The sequence below is a fragment of the Lepidochelys kempii genome, chromosome 17 (genome assembly GCF_965140285.1).
Source record: "Lepidochelys kempii isolate rLepKem1 chromosome 17, rLepKem1.hap1, whole genome shotgun sequence".
NCBI classification, from domain to species: Eukaryota; Metazoa; Chordata; order Testudines; family Cheloniidae; genus Lepidochelys; species Lepidochelys kempii.
This window is the reverse complement of record NC_136396.1, coordinates 214,543-236,557: the sequence shown is the minus strand read 5'-3', so window position 1 is coordinate 236,557 and position 22,015 is coordinate 214,543. Positions and strand designations below refer to the sequence as shown.

General features: G+C 42.6%; 1 protein-coding gene across 6 annotated transcripts in view; it reads left to right on the top strand.

The window, feature by feature from the left end:
- Nucleotides 1–22,015, top strand: part of MYO1C (myosin IC) — a 119,068-nt gene that overhangs the window by 42,306 nt on the left and 54,747 nt on the right. For all 6 annotated transcript variants that reach the window (XM_073315956.2, XM_073315957.2, XM_073315959.2 and 3 more), the window contains exons 2-6: nucleotides 13,634–13,789; nucleotides 14,484–14,599; nucleotides 18,159–18,357; nucleotides 19,160–19,240; nucleotides 21,335–21,514. In XM_073315956.2, coding sequence (XP_073172057.1) covers nucleotides 13,664–13,789; nucleotides 14,484–14,599; nucleotides 18,159–18,357; nucleotides 19,160–19,240; nucleotides 21,335–21,514 — 702 coding nt within the window. In that variant the 5' untranslated portion in view covers nucleotides 13,634–13,663. The remainder of the gene's footprint in view (nucleotides 1–13,633; nucleotides 13,790–14,483; nucleotides 14,600–18,158; nucleotides 18,358–19,159; nucleotides 19,241–21,334; nucleotides 21,515–22,015) is intronic.

The following is a 22,015-nucleotide window of genomic DNA, read 5'->3' as shown; positions in this document are numbered from 1 at the left end:
TGACCCCTCCGGGAGTCACAAGGTTATTACTTGGGGGGTCATGAGCTGTCAGCCTCCACTCCAAACCTCGTTTCACCTCCAGCATTTATAGTGTTAAATATAAAAAAATGTGGTTTTGATTATTATAGGGTGTTGCACTCATAGGCTTGTTGTTTGAAAGGGGTCACCAATACAAAAGTTTAAGAACCACTGATCTAGATTAGTTGATGTACCCCTGGTTGAGAACCGCTGCTCTAGGTACCTAGATGGGACAGTTCAAGCACAGTACACAGTCTGTTGCTTGGGCAATGAATACAATTCCCCACTGACAATCTCTGCAGTTTGTACAGGGAGAGTCTGACAGGAAGCAGTCTGTGGGGGAGGAGAAGCTGGAGGAGGCAGCAATGATGGAGGAGGAGAGAGGGAATGTGTTGAAAATTAATAGGCATCCTTTTAAAAACAAACAAAGGGAAATACTTCTCCACACAATGCACAGTCAACCTGTGGAGCTCGTTGCCATGGGATGTTGTGAAGGCCAAAAATATAACTGAGTTCAAAAAAGAATTAGATATGTTAATGGAGGATAGGTTGGTCTATCAGTGTCTATTAGCCAAGATGGCGAGTTATGTGTCCCTTGCTGTGGATGCCACTAAACCTCCAGCGGCCAGAAGCTGGGACTGGATGACAAGGGACAGATCACTCAAAATTGCCCTGTTCTGTTCATTCCCTCTGAAGCATGTGGTACTAGCCATGGTCAGAAGCTAGGATATTGGGCAAGATAGATGGGCAATTGGGCTGCCCCAGTAGGGCTGTTCTTATGTTTAAAATTAGCATTTGTATTGGAGAAGCAGCAGCCAGCCAAACTCTGTCAATTCTCAGTAGTGCAGAATTAGAGGAGGTTCAGAGAAGGTTGGTGAAAATGATCAAGGTCCTGGAAAACACTCCTATGAAGAGAGATTGAAAAGAGTAGGATTGTTACCTTAGAAAGGAGACAAATAAGAGGAGGCATGACAAAAATATATACCATAATTAGTGGTCATTGGGAACTTCTTTTCTCTCTGATCCATAACACAAGAAAAAGGCGACAGTCAATTAAATTAAAAGGTGGCAAATACAAAATTGATATAAGGAAATACTTTTTTGTGCAATGCATAATTAGATTGTGGAACTCATTGCCACAGGAAGTTGTTGAAGACAAGAACATAGCAAGACTGAAAAAGGGATTGGACGTTTACATGGATAAGAATATTCAAAGTTAATGCTAACAGATGTTGAAAGTGGTATTAAAAACTTCATGGTTCTGATTTTACACCAATCCCTAACTATTAGGGATTAGGAGGAGACCTAATGTGGGGGCAGATTATCCAACATCTGCATAATGTGAGGCATCTTGCATCTTCCCCTGAGGCATCTGTTACTGGCCACTGTCTGAGGCAGGATACTGGACTGGATAGGATCCAGGTCTGATCCAGAAAGGCAATTCCTATCTTCCTATTTTTCTTTTAATTCTCTCATTACTGCTTTAGCCCCAGTGCAGGCCCTCTATTGGGAGTAATAGCATAAATAGGCCCTTGGTATTCTAACCATCGTTCATCTAACATGGCTCAGAGCAGATTTTGAGATATGGTGGTAAAGCCACCTGAGTCTCATCTACACTAGAGCTTATTTTGTTACTATCATCAACACAGCTGCACTACTGGTGGCATTTATTGTAATTTGGATACTGATCTATCTTGTGTAGATAGGACCTCTGAGGCCAAAGTGGGCACTTAAGTGAAGGTGTCCTGAATCCTGGTAGTGCCTACGTTAACACACACACACACCCATATGTGCATATGAGCTGGGCATCTGAAGACTGAGCTCTAGAGGTTTGGTTTTGAGATTCTCCTTGCAGAGGGGCAATTCGAGTAACAGCAGGCATGTCCCCACCAGTAGACACACAGGGCGGGATTCCCAGTTTTTTCAATCTTTCCTCATATATCATGTTTTTTTTTGTTGTTTTTTTTTTGTGCAACAGTTACTGTTGACTCATTTAGCTTGTGATCCACAATAACCCCTAGATCTGTTTCCACGTACTTCTTCCTAGGCAGTCATTTCCTATATTGTACGTGTGCAACTGATTGTTCCTTCCTAAGTGGAGTACTTTGCATTTGTCCTAATTGAATTTCATCCTATTTTCTTCAGACATTTCTTCAGTTTATCTGGATCATTTTGAATTTTAATCCTATCCTCCAAAGCACTTGCAACTCCTCTCAGCTTGGTATTGTCCACAAACTTTATAGGTGTACTCTCTGCCGTTATCTAAATCATTAAAAAAGATATTGAACAGAACCGGACCCAGGACAGATCCCACTTTTTATGCCCTTCTAGCTTGACTGTGAACCACTGATAACTGTTCTCTGGGAATGGTTTTCCAACCAGTTATGCCCCAACCTTACCGTAGAGCCATCTAGGTTTTAGTTCATTGATACTGGAATCATTGTGGATACTGGAACTAGCAGCATCTTTTTAACTGATTTACACAGCTGGTGCCACCTGGTAAAGAGCAAAAATGCCAGCTCCCTAAATATAGAAATCCACGGTGTTGACTCTGTAAGTTTCCCTGATCTCTTTCTGGTTTGCCCACTTCATTTTTCTCACAGATATTTTCTGTTTAGCTTGCTGACTGAAATCTGAGTATCCCCTCTATGCAATAAACAGCCTCATTCTCATCCTTCAAATTCTTTCTTAAAACTGCTTTACTTTCCATTGTTAATCTTTGCTCCAGGTTTATCTACACTTGCTCTCTGACATTTAAAAAAAGAAAATAAAGCAACACACGAGCTGGAACAAATTACATGATCTGCTTCCTTTGTAAAATCAGAATTACCTTGCTTTTTTTGTTCTTTCTCATTTAGATTATGAACTACATGGGGCAGGAGTCTTGCTGTCAAACACAAGAAGTTTCAAATACATCTCTGGTACTATATGAGTAGTAATAAACAAAGTTAAAACTCCAGCAGAATTATTCAATGACATACTTTTCTCTCCTCACTTCTGATTCTCCCTTCTCCAAGTCCCTGTGACAAACATGTAATATATATTTAAAATACACACAGCATGATTTAATTGTCAGCATTTCCTGTTCTACTTTGCATTTTAGAGGAATGAATGAATCTGAAGTTTAGATAGCTGGAGTAATAGGAGTTCCACATCTTCAGTTTTAAAAGCAAAAGCTGTCAGGAGAGATGTTACAACAAACTTTACTAGGACAAAAGTAAGGCTTTTTTCCCCTCTGCTGTGTCATTGGTATTTCTAAAATGTTCCAGCTTACGTCCTCTATTATTTAATAGTCAAAATATGAAGGGCCCTTGAAATTAAACTGTTTAAAGGCGTCTGTCAAAGGAGTACTTGTGGCATTCCTCTCCCTCCTCAAACATTTTTCAGAACAATAGCATAGTGTGGAAGTAAATTCTAAAGAAATGGTGAGTGAATCAGGAGGGCAACATCAGGGAGCGAATTCCAGATTCTGAGCGTTAGACACTGTTCCCCAAACTCCCAGCTATAACCTCTAGAACACCAGCTCCAGGAGTTACCTTTCCTGTAGTACTCTAAAGCAATCAAAAAGAGAGAATTATTTGATAAACACTCCTTGAGTGAGGCAGCCACTGACCTACTCACTTCTCTATGAGTTAAAAGTTACACAGTTGTACTGTGCTAGTGATGATTCTCTGCTGTTTTTGTTAAAATTCTGATTTTTCTCTTGTCCTTTGCTCAAAGTGGCTTACCCATGCTAGGGATAGCATTGTACTAAATGTCCCTTCCAGACCCTGATATTCAAATGTAGAATTGAATATTCATTTAGTTTTTTCTCTCTGCTTAAATTTCAAACAACACACACATAGAATGAGACTTATTATCATAAAAATAATTATTTGTGTACAGTTAACTTCAGGGCAGTTGAACTACTACTCACATGTTCAGTAGAGGGTATTGTTATGTAAGACATTAGCATGTTGTCTTGTCAGTGAGTCCTCTCTCCCATACCAGCCACTGACCATCTAATTAGTCACACACTGGCTTTTGCTTTTTGCAATGTTGCTGTAGCCAAGTTGGTCTCTTGGGTTCTGGAGTTTGGTACAAAGACACAACAAGCAGAATTAGGCCGCATTACCTACATTATAAATACAGTCATGTTGGGGTGCCCAATTACAATGCGGCTGTCACCCAAGTAGTGTAGTTTTTTCCAGCAGAATTTGTCATTTGAAAATTTGCAAAATCCTCTTCCTGATCTCTGCTTGCGGAATTTTGCAAGGATGCTGTTAGTGAGGCCAGTATGGATGGGAACCACGTGATGGACACTCAGCACCAAAGTTGTGATTACAATGGAAAGGCACTTGAACTACATGTCCATACACACTGTGTTTTCACCTGATGTTGACATGTGGCTTTAACATACCATTTCCAACAGTGTCCCAATTTTTTTTTTTTTTTTCTGGTATGTAGGAAGTTACAAGGGGTAAACAGTGAGTTCCAGAAGAAAGCAGGCAGCCAGAGAACAAGACTTGTATCAAAGGTAGCTTCAGATTTAGAATCAGTCTTTGATTTAAATTCCATTGTTTTGCTTTGTCAGTAGGTGAGATGATACCATAGAGGAAGGACATAGATGTTAAGGCCAGAAAGGACCATCTAGGTGACCTCCTGCATAACACAGGCCATAGGATTTCCCTGTATTAATTCCAGCCTCAAGTCCCACAGCTGAGATTGAGCTAGAGCCTGTTTTTCAGAAAAACATGCCATTTTGATTTTAAAATTTCCACTGATGGGGAGAATCTACCACAACCCTTGGTAAGATGGTCTGATGATTGATTACTCTCACAAGTAAAAATTTGCACCTTATTTCTAGTCTGAATTTATGGAGCTTCAGCTTCTAGCCATTGGCTGTAGTTGTACCTTTGTCTGCTAGAATAAGTTAACCAACCTTACAGGTGGGTTTTCTTTATTCAATACCTTATTGTCACACTTGTTATCACTCAGTGGGAAAATGTGCTCCCCTTTATGATCACTACTATTTCTGACCTTTCTCTTCTTTCCCCAGCCTCCTTTCTCTATCTCTTTCCGACCATTCTTTCCTGTGCACTACCTTTTCTGTAGCAATGCACAATTTCACACCCAGCAAGTCTCTTTTTCCATCCCCTTCTGCATCCCATCTGCTGAAATTGGTCAGCAGCGAAATAGTTAATGCTGACGCTTTTAAAGCATAATTAGGCTTGAGAAGTAGCAAGTCAAAATTAATGGTAGGACAGAAGAGTTCACTCCGTTCAGAAAGTGTTTCAGGCTGTCTGTACACCCAGTTTACAGTAAATTTATATTTAGAATGTTATCTTTACAACCTGGAGGGCTCAAAACTTGAAGTTAAAACTCAGGTTCTGCAGAACCTGATTGTCCTGCAGGCCATGTAAATACATCTACAGTGCTAGACCAGACCTGTGGAGGATGGGTTTTGATACCCTTGCCTTAGAAATAAAGCAATCTAATCATTCCTGATTATTCTTAAAACTGTAAACTCAGTTTTTAAAAGTCTTAGAAAATCAAACATAACTGCTTTGTTTCTGCTGAGATAGAGCCTGGGAAGCTGAGTAAGAAATGTGTTGGGGGAAGCTGGAAGATACTGAGTCATAAATGTTAGTCTCAGTGGATAGGGCTGAAGAAAAATGTTCTGTTTCTTAGGGAGGACATACTGCTTCTTCCTTAATCACAGGATATGTTCAGTTTGAAATGGTATGACCTGGGCTGAGGGAGTGCCTGGTGAAAGAGCTAGTGACCATTTCTGAGAGCTGTAATTCAATGGAGCTGGTCCTGGTTTGTTTCCAACTACTTTTACAGGATGAGTTATAAAATTGCATGTGTTTCTTTCAGTAAATTTACCAAAACAAGCTATACAAGTTAAACACTTCTATACCACTATAACTTCATCCACTATAACTTCATCCACACTAAGGAGTTGCACTTAGGGTGACCAGATAGCAAGGATGAAAAATCAGGACGGGGTGGGGGGTAATTGGCACCTGTATAAGAAAAAGCCCAAAATATCGGGACTATCCCTATAAAATTGGGACAGCTTGTCACCTTAGGTGCACTGATTTAAGTAGATCAGTTTTTCCTGCCAGTTTGGTTAAATCATTGCAAAAACTGTGTAAACAAGCACAGAGATGCAGGATCAGTGTGCAGGCTGTGTCAATGGACCTACGCATATGGAAATTTGCTCTGTTACCTGAAGAATTTTGTATCCAGTTGATAAATGGTATAGTTCCAAAGTACCAAAGAAATGAAGGACCTTTGTATCTTCTTATTATTTATAATCATGTTTATTATGGTAGTGTCTGAGGACCAACGAAGAACTGGGGGAGGGATAGCTCAGTGGGGGGGAGGGATAGCTCAGTGGTTTGAGCATTGGCCTGCTAAACCCAGGGTTGTGAGTTCAATCCTTGAGGGGGCCATTTAGGGATCTGGGGCAAAAATTGGGGATTGGTTCTGCTTTGAGCAGGGGGTTGGACTAGATGATCTCCTGAGGTCCCTTCCAACCCTGATATTCTATGATTCTATGATTCTATGAACTGGCCCCATTGTGCTGGGCAGTGCACATACTAGACCACTCTCTGCTCCCCAAAGAGGTTACAGTTGAAATAGACCAGATAGACTCAGGGAGGGAAAAGGCAGTGGAACATACAAGCAGCATGTGATGGTAGCAAACTGTGTTAATTCCACAGTTTTTTTTGGTGGGTTTAGTAAGGAGCGAATTAGGTAAATTGAAAGAAAAGTGAAGGAAGAGGGATCACTGAAAGGGCACTGAGGGGTCAGGATACGGGAGAAGAGGGTAAGGGGGGCAGATCCTGTGAAGTTAAGTTGAGGTGTAAAGACTGTAGAGGAGCAGGAGGGTTGGCACAAACTGCTAATCAGCACAGCACAGGTCAGAGAAGGTCCAATCAAAAATACAGAAATTTCTCTGAACCTCCCTGCTTTGGGTGCTTCTGCAGCTGCCCTTACTGGCTGGATTCTCTGGCTGGCTCCACCCGACAATTCTTCCCCCCTCCCCCCCCAAGCCACAGGGAGGAAAGTAGGGGAGGCATACCTGGGTCCTAGTGCACCCAGAGTTGTGCTGGAGGGGTGTCTCTTGCATAGCTCTGAATGGGTGGGTGGAGGCGTAGCGGGGGGGAAGAGGTGGCCTTGGCTGGGCCCTAATTAACCCGTTTCCCCTCCCGCCCCAATGCAGCAGTCCCTGTTTTGACAGCTGCTCATAGGAGCTGGAGTCTGTGGCTGATTCCTTTGTCCTACCCCACCATCAGCTTGATGTATGGGGTGAAAGATGCTGCTTTGCTGGGGTGAGTGGAGGAATTGGTTTATGTGACTCGGGCATTTTGCAATAAAGTATTGGTCAGGAGGAATGAATTGCAAGGTTGTTCTCAGAATTGCCAACCCCCAGCTTTTCAAAACTCATGAGTCAAGCTCCCAGAAATCATGAAATCAACTTAAAAATCACAAGAATTGAAAAAAAATTATGCGGTTCTTTAAATTTGCCCTCTGGCTTTTGAGTCTTTCAGACACACTCTGGTTTGAGCTTTTCTCCACAGCCATGAAGGATAGAAACTTCTATTTATTTTTTTAATGAAAGCGGAAAGTCTCTCAGAACATTGTGATTTTTCTAGTCTGACCTTCTGTATAACACTGACAACTCCCCCAAAATAATTTCTGTTGAACAACAATATATCTTAAAAAAGAAAAAGAAATCCAGTCTTTATTTTAAAAATTGCCAGTGATGGAAAATCCACCCTTGATAAATTGTTCCATGGTTAATTAAATTTTAATAAATTAATGGGCATTGGAGATGGAAAAAAACAGTGGGGGGTACCATCTATTTGATTTTACCTGACATTTCTGTGCTGCCAAAAACCGTAGTGTGGATGCATCTGTCTACAAAGTTCCTCTGTTAGCACCGTGAATATCATTCAAGGAGATAACCTTACTATGTCAGCAGAAAAACTCCTGTTAGTATGTGCTGCATCTACACTAGGGGGCTCTGCAGATGTAGCTGTATGGGTATTTGTGGGCTGGACGAGATGACCTCTTGCAGACCCTTCCAGCTCTTCTTTTCTATATTATTTAATAACGATCAAGGAGTTGCACTCAGTACTTTTGGGGCAGATTCTTTGGTCTGTTCTGCTCTGTGCCAAGGTGCACATGATGCAGAGGAAGCAGAATCAACCTGTAAGTTGCCTGCTGGGGAATTGCCTAGGGTGGAGGAATTCCCAGCAGGCACAGTATCAGTGTATTTGGCTCCTGTGCCTTCCTCCCCACTGCCCCAGGTGCAAGGAGGGATGTGGCTAGTGGACACTGTGCTTTGGCTGTGTCTAGCTCATGTACAGTCTCTTGAAGGCTGTAGCCAGCTGGCACAAGTTAGAGCAGATTCCAGGCTGTGTTGAGGCAGGGACTCCAGAAGTTGTAACTGATGGTTGGCTCTTGGCTTCTCTTCTTTTTCTGTCTATTCAGGGCTCCCCTGGGAGGGGTTGTGGGAGGCAGCCTTGGCTAGTTTCACACTACAGCTGTTCCTGGGGCTGCAAGTGTAGCAATGGGAGGTAGTTGTGGAGGTGACACCCACTATTTCCTCCCTGTAGTGACACTTCAGTTTAAAAATCGCAAGGCATTACTCTAGAGGAAGGGTAGGCCATTGGTTAGAGGACTTGAGAGGTCTGGGTTCTGTTCCCTGCTCTGCCAAAGACTTCCTGTGTGACCTTGGGCAAGTTACTTAGCCTCTCTCTGCTTCAGTTCCCCTGCTCTCATGGTGGTTGTGAGGATAAATACATTAAAGATTGTAAGGTCCACAGATATTACAGTGATGGGGGCCACATATCTACCATAGATAGGGAAATGTTTTCAATTCATAATCCAATATAAGTTTCTTCTTAACACAGTTGCCCATGAGAGTCACAGTTTCGAGATTTGAGGCCACCCCCCATTAAAAGTGGCCCCTTCCCATATGAAAGAGTTCCGTTGATTGTGCCTATGTAGTGCTCTATAGTGATGAGTTAGTGGGGCGAGGGATGTAGCGAACTTATCTCTGCACTGCTCCTTCTATTTATTTAGCCCTGGTTCCCTGATTTTCCTCACACAATGTGGCCACTGTTAGCATGAGAGTTTTCTTCTCTGTGTCCTGGCACTTGGAACACCCTCCCTGTATCTGTCTCGTGAGCCCTCCATCTCATTAAGCCTCAACAGAAAATCTGCCTTGCCTACCTGTATGTCTCTCATTGTGTATTTATATCGTAGAGCTCTAGAGCACTTCATGGTACAATTTATGTGAAGGATGCTACCAAAATTAAACTGGTGTGTGTTTGGCTTTCACAGTGTTTGTTGTTAGTCCAAAACACAGCTTTACCCTCTACAGCTCTTACTGAAATGGTAGAAACCGGAAAGGGAGAGACTCGGAGCAAAAAGCAGATTGAAAATCTGAGAACCATACATGCTTCGCCTTAATTTTTCCCTCTTTAGGGGAATCTGAAGGGGTGGTGTTATACCATTAAATAAAAACCAGCAGGATCTTATTAAAGGGGAAAAGGCAAAATACCACATTTATTGTGAATACAGAAAGAATCATAGTAAGCAGTTAGTTATAGCTATAACGTTCCATTCAGTCTCATATTTATTCACACATTCATTCATACAAACACACACACACACAGGTTCTGCAAGGTTGTTATCATAGAATCATAGAATATCAGGGTTGGAAGGGACCCCAGAAAGTCATGTAGTCCAACCCCCTGCTCGAAGCAGGACCAATTCCCAGTTAAATCATCCCAGCCAGAGCTTTGTCAAGCCTGACCTTAAAAACCTCTAAGGAAGGAGATTCTACCACCTCCCTAGGTAACGCATTCCAGTGTTTCACCACCCTCTTAGTGAAAAAGTTTTTCCTAATATCCAATCTAAACCTCCCCCACTGCAACTTGAGACCATTACTCCTCGTTCTGTCATCTGCTACCATTGAGAACAGTCTAGAGCCATCCTCTTTGGAACCCCCTTTCAGGTAGTTGAAAGCAGCTATCAAATCCCCCCTCATTCTTCTCTTCTGCAGGCTAAACAATCCCAGCTCCCTCAGCCTCTCCTCATGACTCATGTGTTCCAGTCCCCTAATCATTTTTGTTGCCCTTCGCTGGACTCTCTCCAATTTATCCACATCCTTCTTGAAGTGTGGGGCCCAAAACTGGAGACAGTACTCCAGATGAGGCCTCACCAATGTCGAATAGAGGGGAACGATCACGTCCCTCGATCTGCTCGCTATTCGCCTACTTATACATCCCAAAATGCCATTGGCCTTCTTGGCAACAAGGGCACACTGCTGACTCATATCCAGCTTCTCGTCCACTGTCACCCCTAGGTCCTTTTCCGCAGAACTGCTGCCTAGCCATTCGGTCCCTAGTCTGTAGTTGTGCATTGGGTTCTTCCGTCCTAAGTGCAGGACCCTGCACTTATCCTTATTGAACCTCATCAGATTTCTTTTGGCCCAATCCTCCAATTTGTCTAGGTCCTTCTGTATCCTATCCCTCCCCTCCAGCGTATCTACCACTCCTCCCAGTTTAGTATCATCCGCAAATTTGCTGAGAGTGCAATCCACACCATCCTCCAGATCATTTATGAAGATATTGAACAAAACCGGCCCCAGGACCAACCCTTGGGGTACTCCACTTGATACCGGCTGCCAACTAGACATGGAGCCATTGATCACTACCCGTTGAGCCCGACAATCTAGCCAGCTTTCTACCCACCTTATAGTGCATTCATCCAGCCCATACTTCCTTAACTTGCTGACAAGAATACTGTGGGAGACCGTGTCAAAAGCTTTGCTAAAGTCAAGAAACAATACATCCACTGCTTTCCCTTCATCCACAGAACCAGTAATCTCATCATAAAAGGCGATTAGATTAGTCAGGCTTGACCTTCCCTTGGTGAATCCATGCTGACTGTTCCTGATCACTTTCCTCTCATACAAGTGCTTCAGGATTGATTCTTTGAGGACCTGCTCCATGATTTTTCCAGGGACTGAGGTGAGGCTGAATGGCCTGTAGTTCCCAGGATCCTCCTTCTTCCCTTTTTTAAAGATTGGCACTACATTAGCCTTTTTCCAGTCATCCGGGACTTCCCCGGTTCGCCACGAGTTTTCAAAGATAATGGCCAATGGCTCTGCAATCACAGCCGCCAATTCCTTCAGCACTCTCGGATGCAACTCGTCCGGCCCCATGGACTTGTGCACGTCCAGCTTTTCTAAATAGTCCCTAACCACCTCTATCTCCACAGAGGGCTGTGTATCATAGTTACCAGCCTTAGAGTTGCTCATGCCAAGCCACTGGCCAGGAGGCCTGGACATGAGGAGGGAGCAGGGCCTTGTCAGATGCACATTTGATGCTCCTGGAAGTTGGTTTGCAGAATCAGACCCCAAAGTTCTCACTTTCTAGAGTCCATTTTTATAGGAATTTCTTCCTATGCTAGTCTATGGGAATTGCTTCATCATGCTGTTGCTGAATCAATCAGCAGATAGCACATTCCTGACGGCTCCGTGCTGCTAGATGTTATCTTGTTCTTTGGTTCTCCCATTCTTGAGGCTGTTGGGTGGATTCTAGTCTGTCCTCCAGGGGTCCTCTGGTTATCTCCACTTGATGCCTTCTTCAGCCGATGGACACTGGATTGTATAAGTAGGGGCATAGCGAGCAGATCGAGGGACGTGATCGTTCCCCTCTATTCGACATTGGTGAGGCCTCATCTGGAGTACTGTGTCCAGTTTTGGGCCCCACACTTCAAGAAGGATGTGGATAAATTGGAGAGAGTCCAGCGAAGGGCAACAAAAATGATTAGGGGACTGGAACACATGAGTCATGAGGAGAGGCTGAGGGAGCTGGGATTGTTTAGCCTGCAGAAGAGAAGAATGAGGGGGGATTTGATAGCTGCTTTCAACTACCTGAAAGGGGGTTCCAAAGAGGATGGCTCTAGACTGTTCTCAATGGTAGCAGATGACAGAACGAGGAGTAATGGTCTCAAGTTGCAGTGGGGGAGGTTTAGATTGGATATTAGGAAAAACTTTTTCACTAAGAGGGTGGTGAAACACTGGAATGCGTTACCTAGGGAGGTGGTAGAATCTCCTTCCTTAGAGGTTTTTAAGGTCAGGCTTGACAAAGCTCTGGCTGGGATGATTTAACTGGGAATTGGTCCTGCTTTGAGCAGGGGGTTGGACTAGATGACCTTCTGGGGTCCCTTCCAACCCTGATATTCTATGATTCTATGATTCTTAGGCTGGCACGTCCCTGATCATTCAGTTATTATCCACACCAAGCATCCATCCACATACATCCTCTATCTCTATTTTAATCACAATTGTTAACAAAGCAAGATGAATACAACAAAAGGGCGGGGAGTCTCTGGGTGCTGTTTCTGTTGTTACAGAGTATTGCTTTGAGTCTCTCTCTGTGTGAGTAGTTGTTGTTACAAAGAATTGCTTTAAGAACAGACTCTGTCTTGGAATGTACTAACGCAATTAGCAGCTTGCAAGTTTCACACACAGAGGGAGAGAAACAATACCAAAAACCAAGAGACCTCTTAATTAGTAATACCCTGGAATTTAAACTATGGGGAATCAAACTCATTTGTGATTTTAATACAGAACTTCTTTAATATGATCCAACAGTGGGATGCGATCTTATTGGTGAAGGGGGTGTTGGGTTTCTGCTGTATGTTGAGATGATGTTGTGCACATCAAACTGTAGTCAGGTTAGGGCACTGCACTGAGGGCTCTTCCGTTCTGCATGATATAGATGTCCTGGGCATGTGGTTATTTGTACAGGAGAAAAGGGCTCTGATTCCTGATGGGTACTATCTATGCCAGCATGAAAAAGAAGAGGTGAGTGCAGTTGAGGAGAGAGAAGTAATATGTGAGGCAAAAGAAATCTCTTTTCTCATATTAATTATTCTTTATAGATCTTTGTTATAATTTCAGTTGTGCTGTTGACAGAAATCAGGAAAAGGTGCCTGGACTAGAGCTGTCAACTTGTTCGCACTTCGGGCATGCGCAGCTGGTAAATAACAATTTACTGCTGCTCTCTGAAAGGTTGTTTACCTCAAGGCAGGTCATTTACCACAGGGTATGGAAATAGGAACGCAGTTCAGACTCAGTCTTCCTGAAAGATCCTTGGGGAAATCTGGATTCTGTTTAATACTTTTTTTTTTTTTTTTTTTTTAAAATCCAAAATTATTCTAGGAAGGTAAGTTATTCGTTATGACAAGAATACTTAATCTCAGCACTGTTTACTAGTTCCTGGAAGTGGGTATATCAACCCGTATAAATATTTTCAAGAGTCAACAAAGTATTAATAATTGTTCTTGTGATGTTGATTTGATCCTGCTTTATTACTGATTGGAATTTTAGCAATAACTCCCCCCCCCCAAAAAAAAAACTGCCTTGTCTTCTGGCAAACTGGCCATTGCTAGTGTGAAGTGACGGGGGGGTTGCTTTATTAATGGGGTTTGCTTTATTTTCTCTTGTTTGTACGCTGGTCCTGTGTCTGTGCTTTGTGGGCAAAGTGCTCTGTGTATCGTGAAAGTCTCAGCCTTTTGATTTCACTGCTTATGGTTGCAGGCGGCAGGGAGTGACGGTATCCGGTTGACAATGGAGAGTGCTCTAACAGCCCGTGACCGTGTGGGGGTTCAGGATTTCGTCCTGCTAGAGAACTTTACTAGCGAAGCAGCCTTTATTGAAAACCTACGTAAACGATTCAAGGAGAATCTGATCTATGTAAGTAGCAGAGAGCAGCCAGAGTGCTGATCTTTGACTAGAATTTGGATATTTGCTCTGAAAGCTGGACATAGTGATTTTGTTCTGCAGGTGTGGGATCTGGATGTGGTGGTGTCCACCAGCTCCCCTTTTATAGCCCATGATTCTGTTTCTCAGACCCGTTCTGTTTACTGACGTTGGCATATATAGGGCCTGATTTTCGGGTTGCTGAGCATCTGCAGCTCCAGTTAACTTCCGCTGGAATTCTGAGTGCCCGGCACCACTGAAAATCCAGCACATACTGTATTCTTCCGAATTCATAAAGCTATTCTGTTGTGGTCTTAACAAACCCAAGCTTAGTTCTGATCCCAAATATTGGAATGAGTAGTCAAAAATAACCCAGTACTGAAGCTGCATTGCTGGGATGTCCAGAAGCACTGAAGCAGTCACTAAAGGATGTAAGTGCAGAAATTTTCGGAAAAAGGGACACATCCAATGTAAGTTCTGTAGCCCCACATTTACTGGCTGCAAGACTGATTGATTGTTTCTTCAGACTCCCAAGTCACTCTCTCTTCAAAGCTGGTAGCAGCATTCCAAGTGCCCTTGTTTCAGGCTGGCCTTGTAAAAATATCTGGGATTCCAGAGTAATTCTGAAGGCTCTTGTAGAAATAGATGCTAGCCTTCATGTAATGCTTTTCCTTTCGGCTCTTTTCAGACTTACATTGGCTCAGTTCTGGTGTCAGTAAATCCATACAAGGATCTGGAAATCTACAGCAAACAACACATGGAGCGATACCGTGGTGTCAGTTTCTATGAAGTCTCTCCTCACCTGTGAGTGGCCTGTGGGTAAACAATACGGTTTGTGCTATTCCCACCTGGCTGGTTTAATACTGATCTACAGAAAGCAAACATACAAGACTTTTTTTCCCTTCCATCTTCCCAAACAGAGTACTGGAGTGGGGGCAAAAGGGACCTTTAGAAAGGCTGGCTGTTTTATTCCTGCTTCTCTTTCCAAAGAGAGTGAAAAGAAAAGGAGTACTTGTGGCACCTTAGAGACTAACTAAGGTGCCACAAGTACTCCTTTTCTTTTTGCGAATACAGACTAACACGGCTGTTGCTCTGAAACCTGTCGAAGAGAGTGAGTTGCCTTTGAGAGTGTTGTTTGGAAAGGGAGTTAATTCCTTCCTGGCCAAGTGATTTGAGACTCAGAGGAATCTGAGCTGCTGATCCAGCCTAGGCAGGACCAGAGACCTCATTGTTCCAGGGTTATTCAGTGTGCAGATGATCTGGTTCTAAGTTTCCCTTGCTGCTAAGCAGCTTATTCAGTTTATGACTAATCTGAGGGAAAGGGGGTGTGTGTGTGTGTGATTTTTTTTTTCCTACCTCCTCTGTCACTGCTTGACCAATATTAATCTGGTATTTCCCTTGTTGCTAAGATACCATGAGCCCATTGGAACAAAGAATGTATTTATTTACATGGCCTGGTGAACGTTCCCAATTTCCTATTTAAAATAAAAGATTTTTGAAGCTTGAGAGAGAGAGAGAGAGAGAGGACACAGCTGAGTGAGCCTAGCTGACCAAATTGCTCGCTGAGCCAGGGCCCAATCCTGAGATACCTCTTGAAGACTCTTTCTTCCAAAGACCTTTGAAGGGACAGGGAGAACTATTTGGGCTGTTTCCTGTTGTTGGCAGGTGACTCAACAGTGCAAGTGAGATGGGAATATGTTACAAACATGATGAGGTGATGCTAGAAACATGATTGCTTGGGAAAATCCAGAATCCTGTCTATACGTACTATAACAAAGTTCCTCCTCTACCTTGGTGGGTCCTGCGCTCATTGGTGGATTTGCTCGCCTCAGAGGTTCATGGCAGCCCTCAGTTTGTCCACTTTCGTGACTCAAATGTGCCGGTCACTCAGTTAGCCTCATCACTGGCCAGCATGGGGAAAAGGAAGAAGAACAATCCCCGCAGTCTCTGCTGATCCATCTAGTGGATCGGGAAACAGGCCAGAGACCTTTCCCTCTGGTGGAACCCACAGTGCAGGTCAGCTCCTCCAGTATTAAGTAGGGAGCTGGAGGGATGGGGGGAACCCGGGCCTGCCCTCTACTCTGGGTTTCAGCCCAGGGCCCTGTGGATGGCAGCTGTCTACAGTGGCTCCTGTAACAACTGCGTGACAGCTACAACTCCCTGGGCTACTTCCCCATGGCCTCCTCCCAACACCTTCTTTATTCTGACCACAGGACCTTCCTCCTGATGTCTGATTATGCTTGTACTTCTCAGTCTTCTAGTAGTACACCTTTTCACTCTCAGCTTCTTGCTCCCAGCTCCTCGCATGCACACCACAAACTGAAGTGAGCTCCTTTTTTTAAACCCAGGTGCTCTGATTAGCCTGCCTGTCTTAATTGATGCTGGCAGCTTCTTGATTGGCTGCAGGTGTTCTAATCAGCCTGTCTCCCTTAATTGTTTTCAGAAAGTTCCTGATTGTTCTGGAACCTTCCCTGTTACCTTACCCAGGGAAAAAGGACCTACTTAACCTGGGGCTAATATATCTGCCTTGTATCACTCTCCTGTAGCCATCTGGCCTGACGTGTCACAATACATTAATTAGAATGTAAAATTTTGGGGACAAGGGCTGTTTATCTGTTTGCAGTGTACAACACTGAGGATTCTATCAGCACTAAACAAATCCTTTTAAGTATTGGAGCATTACCCAGTTCTGCTTCTATTCAGTTATACATTGTACCAGGGAAGATGTGCCCTGCAAAGTATTCCTCTTTCAAACAGTCCAAGAAAAAAAAGTTCTCACCCTCATTGCAACCAGTCAATGAGAAATTGTAACTGTACAGCTCAGTAAATCCGAAGTGCAAGGACTGCCAATACTATCCTGATACAGGAGACGGTATTTCCAGACTAGCTCCTTTAGGGGTATTATTGCTGCACAGAAAATAATTTGAATATTTTTAAATGTTATGGGAAACAGACTCATTTTAAGCACTGGACTGTGTGCTGTTTCATCGATTACTGTTAGCAGCAATTCAGACTATTTTTCTGAGCCTTTTTTTTAAAAATGGGCTTTATAAAATGAAAACAATTCTACCTTGCTATACAAATATCAAAATACCCTAAAGCTAGTGGGAACACTTGAGTCAGATTATCTGTGGAGTTTGTAGTACCTAGTCATTGAAAAGAAAAAAGGTTTATCTCAATGGACTTGAAATGCTGGCTTATGCTCAAATAAATTGGTTAGTCTCTAAGGTGCCACAAGTACTCCTTTTCTTTTTCCGAATACAGACTAACACGGCTGCTACTCTGAAACCTGGCACATGTCTGTGATAATCAGGGTCCAGGCACCCCAAAGAGAGAACAGGGGGTCTGAGCTCCCAAGAGGAAACAATTTAATCAGCTGGTTGTGTACAAAAATTTTGAGTAAGGTCTTCTTTGAAAGCTTGTAATGTTCTGAACTTAATAATCATTATGAGATAGGTATACAATCTGTGTTTATTAATTTATGTATTTATGTATATTGAGAACTGGGTTTGTAAAGCTTTACCTTTACCTCTACCTCACAGTAGGGCAGTGGTCAGCCAGGCAGGGACGGACTGCCACCCCAGCCAGACAAGACTAGTTTCAAGCACCTACCATTGTACTACCCAGGAAGAGACAAATTATGGGCCATTACAGTTAATGGGAAAACACTGAGACATCCTGGCTAGAATTTCCCCATCCAAAGTAAGGATGAGTCACCATGCAAGGGGAGGGGACTGTGATTAATAATGTGGACAGCAGTCATACCTAAATAAATGGTATACATCACAAAATATAAGGTATGCAGTACGGTTGGCCTTTCCTTTTCACTTAAGGGGGTTATAAAACCCCTACATAAGAATATGCAGTCCAGAGGCAAACTCTAAAACTAAAATACAGTTTACATTTATTCAACTGTTTTGATTTGGGAAATGCCCTAGAAGTGGAATTTGGATAGAGAGGGGAGAGGAATTTGTTAAACTATAATAAATTACATTTTACACAGCAAAATCTTAAGTAGCAAAAGAAGAAATTGTTGTTCGCTAATGCTCCTTTCTTTGCAAGGAATGTGTTTGAAATTCTAAGATCCAGCTTGATTTAAACAAGACTTGGTGTATGAAATACTCCAGAAAACTGGTGGGAACAATAATTATAGAAGCTTTGGATCAGAATTTCTCAATATAAATACTATTCTTGAAGGGCCATCTTTTCTAGGATTTTGCACCGTTAGAATATTGGGGCTGGAGTTGGCATTTCTTCTGGTTGTGATTGTGACGGTGTGGAAACTCTAAAAGCCTAACTGAGGATTCTCTGCCTTTCATGTTTGTGAAAGCAGACTTAATTTCCAATTGTCATTGTTCCTTAGTTATGCTATTGCTGACAACTCATACCGTTCCCTGCGCATTGAGAGGAAGGATCAGTGTATCCTGATATCTGGGGAGAGTGGAGCTGGAAAAACTGAAGCCACCAAGAAAATCCTTCAGTACTATGCAGTGACATGTCCAGCCAGTGACCAAGTTGAAACAGTGAAAGATCGCCTCCTACAGTCCAATCCGGTCTTAGAGGTAATTTGAAGTCCAGGATATGAAACTTGGCATTGTGTAGGCAACTCAGTCTTTGATTTACAACAGATATGTATTTGATGCTGCATTTTTCTGGTGTTATAGTGACCTCTAGTGTCCAGTTCTGTACAATCCTTACAGTTCCCTTTACTGTTTCCACCACCCATTCAAAACAATGTTCTGGGTGTGGGCCTGTGGGAGGGAGAAGTTTGGCCAGCTTGGACAAGGCTGGGAGGTCTGTGACCAAGTTCCTATTAAGTCATACTGGTGATGGGGGAAGATGCAAGACTTCTTCGGGTGACGCATTTTCCTAACAGGGAGTGGGATTAGGATAAATCTTTGCAAGGAGGAGAGGAGTGGTTTAACAGGCCCATGCAAGGTAATAACTTTATATTTGCAGTATGCGTACAGCTCAAACAATCAGAACTCAGGTAGCTGCTTACTTTCTTCTTAGGCTATATCTACTCTAGAGAGCTTACAGTGGTACAGCTACCCCATTGTAAGATCTCTCATGTAGCCGCTCTATGCCAATGGGAGAGAGCGCTCCTGTCAACATAATTAAACCACCCCCAAAGAGCGGCAGTAGCATGTTGGCAGGAAAAGCTGTCCCGCTGACATAGTGCTGTGCACACTACCACTTATGCTGGCAAAACATATGTCACTCAGGGGTAGACAAACCTGTGTCTGTAGGCCAGTACATAAGCCACTGGCAGGTTTGTGAAAAATATTTTAAAATGCCCTGTTTTATGGTTTCCTTGTTTTTGAAGACTGTTTACTTCTTTTATCTGTTATCTTTTTAATTCAGGCATTTGGAAATGCAAAAACCCTTCGGAATGATAACTCCAGCCGATTTGGGAAATACATGGATGTGCAGTTTGATTACAAGGTGAAAATCTGTTTTATATACCTCATTGTAGTCTTGCTTGGATGCCCAAGCACACAGATATTGAGATCTGCATCAACAGTTCAGGTATAGTAAAAACCCTACCTGCCTCTTGTGAATGAAGTCTACTGTTTCAGAAAAGTTTGGGTACAAAGAGTTGTTCAGATTTATAATTGTGTGTGTGTATGTGTGTATATAGATAGATAGATAGATACACACACTTCATTGTGAAGCAGCTAGAATTGCTACAGGCACAGCATGCCTGACACAAACACGAAAGTTAAGAAAGTGAAAAGTCAAGCCAAAAGGTACAGAGACTCTGTTCTTCCGCCCACAAGCACTCACCTTACCATTACCACAAGTACTGTGCACCACAGATGATTCACGACGACCATAACACTGCGCTGTTTTCATCCTGGTTCACAAACACCTTTCCCAACCCTAGTGATTGTGGATGTGTAGTGCAGTAGTTGGTTGTGCTGAGGGGAGGGTAGTTTAATAAAGGGTTGTGTGCACAATGGTTATTAAAGGAGGTGATGAAAGGCTCGTATCCCTAAGGGGGGAAGAGTTAAGGTTGCAGTGTATGGTTGTAGTGGCAGTGGTAAGGTATTTACTGTTAGGGAGTTGAACTTCTCCTTCCCTTGCCTTTGTGGGTTTGTTTCAATTATGTGGTGTGTGCAGCAACCCTCATAGCTTCTAGTGAATTTTTGTGTATGTATTAATGCCATGGAGTTTTTTAAAGTTTAATTGGGGGTGGGTATTATTGGCGGAGAGGAGAGAGAGGAAGATCTGTGGAGGTAGAAGTGTGTTTGCAGTGTTGTTGTAGTTGTGGTGATCCCGGGATATTAGAGAAACAAGGTAGAAGTGTGGCAGGAGAATATTTTATCCGCCAGCAGCTGAGCGTGAACCGTTCTCTGTTGTAGGGTAAACTCTGAGAGAAAAGTGTAGCTCATTATGTGGAAGGTTTGGTGTGCTATCTATCGGTTTTGTGCGTGTCCAGCTCCCATCAACAACTAATCCTACTTGTAGGCACAGCTCACAAACTTTCAGTTATAATGCAAATAATAGCTAAAAATGACCCTAATCTAAACATTTTAGAAAACCTTCCCATTACACCCTTTCTCTTCAGGGCCACCTCTCTACCAAACTATGAATAGCTAGTCAGTGTTTTGTAGGAAATATGTCAATAGTGAAAAGTAGGACTGCCCAGGCAAGATTTCAGCCAGGGCCCAAATTCAAAGTTTTCCTACCACAATAAGAGAAACCAAATCAAAACTACACAAAGTTCAAATGGCATAAAAATTAATCCAGTGAAAAATCTGACATCAGTTGGGCACCTACTTTTAGAGAAAAATAAGAATCTCTGCTCCATTTTAGCCCATATTAGAACACAGCATCAACTAAATCACCTCCATTTATATATATATATATATAGATATATATATAAAAATATGGAGGATAATGGGGCCTTGGGGAGGGGGGGAGAATGTGGGAAAAAGAAATTAAAGACTATGAATATGCACAAAGGGACAGAATTAAGATTGCAGAGGCAACCTTAGTTTTCTGTATAGAATTATTGTATATAGCTTTATCTTGTGTATTTTGTTTGTTTCCTTTCTAAAGTAAATACCACAATGCCATGAGAATTAACATAGTGTAAAAACCTAGATAGACAGAAATCATCCTAATCTTTTAAATATCTCTCGACCCTGGACTCCATCCTTGTTTCTAATATAGCAGAAATGAAAAAGGACAAGAGAAGAGCAACAAAATTATTAGAGGCATGGATGGAATCCATGTCAAGAGACATATATAAGTTTTTTGTGATGGAGTGACCAGCAGTGAACACATTCAAGGTGAGCTGTAATATTGATCTGTGTAATGGTTTTATATTTTGAGTTTTATTCTCTAATACTTTGTGTTCGATCTACTCTTTGGAAGTCCAAGAGCTCAAACCCACACTGAGTATTTGTTAGTTTATGCTATTACATGACAAAGATTACTTCTACTTTTTGTGACCCATTATTCCAAACTCTTAGTCTTTGATATTCTGCCATCAAAGAAGCAGGATGTTTCAATTTATCTTCTTTGGTTTAGGGTGCACCTGTGGGGGGTCATATCCTGAACTACCTACTGGAGAAATCGCGGGTTGTCCATCAGAATCATGGAGAGAGGAACTTTCACATCTTCTACCAGCTGTTAGAGGGAGGGGAAGATGACCTACTGCGGCGTCTGGGCCTTGAGAAGAACCCCCAACAGTACCATTATCTAGTGAAGGTGTGAACAGGGTCCTGCAGTTTGCTAATTTCCTGGTTTGCATGTTCAGTAAAGGGAAAAACTATCCTTACGTGATAGACTTTGTTGGTGTTGAAGGAGAGATCAGAGTGTTGATCTGTAAGGAGAGAGTAACTTTCTGGGTGAAAGTTTAATAATGATGATCATTACCAACTATCCTGTATTATAGGATAGATGTGATTCTTAGTTTATTACTTCTCAGTATCTTTCCCTTACTTTCGACATTGGTGAGGCCTCATCTGGAGTACTGTGTCCAGTTTTGGGCCCCACACTACAAGAAGGATGTGGAAAAATTGGAGAGAGTGCAGCGAAGGGCAACAAAAATGATTAGGGGTCTGGAACACATGACTTATGAGGAGAGGCTGAGGGAACTGGGATTGTTTAGTCTACAGAAGAGGAGAATGGGGGGGGATTTGATAGCTGCTTTTAACTACCTGAAGGGTGGATCCAAAGAGGATGGATCTAGACTATTCTCAGTGATAG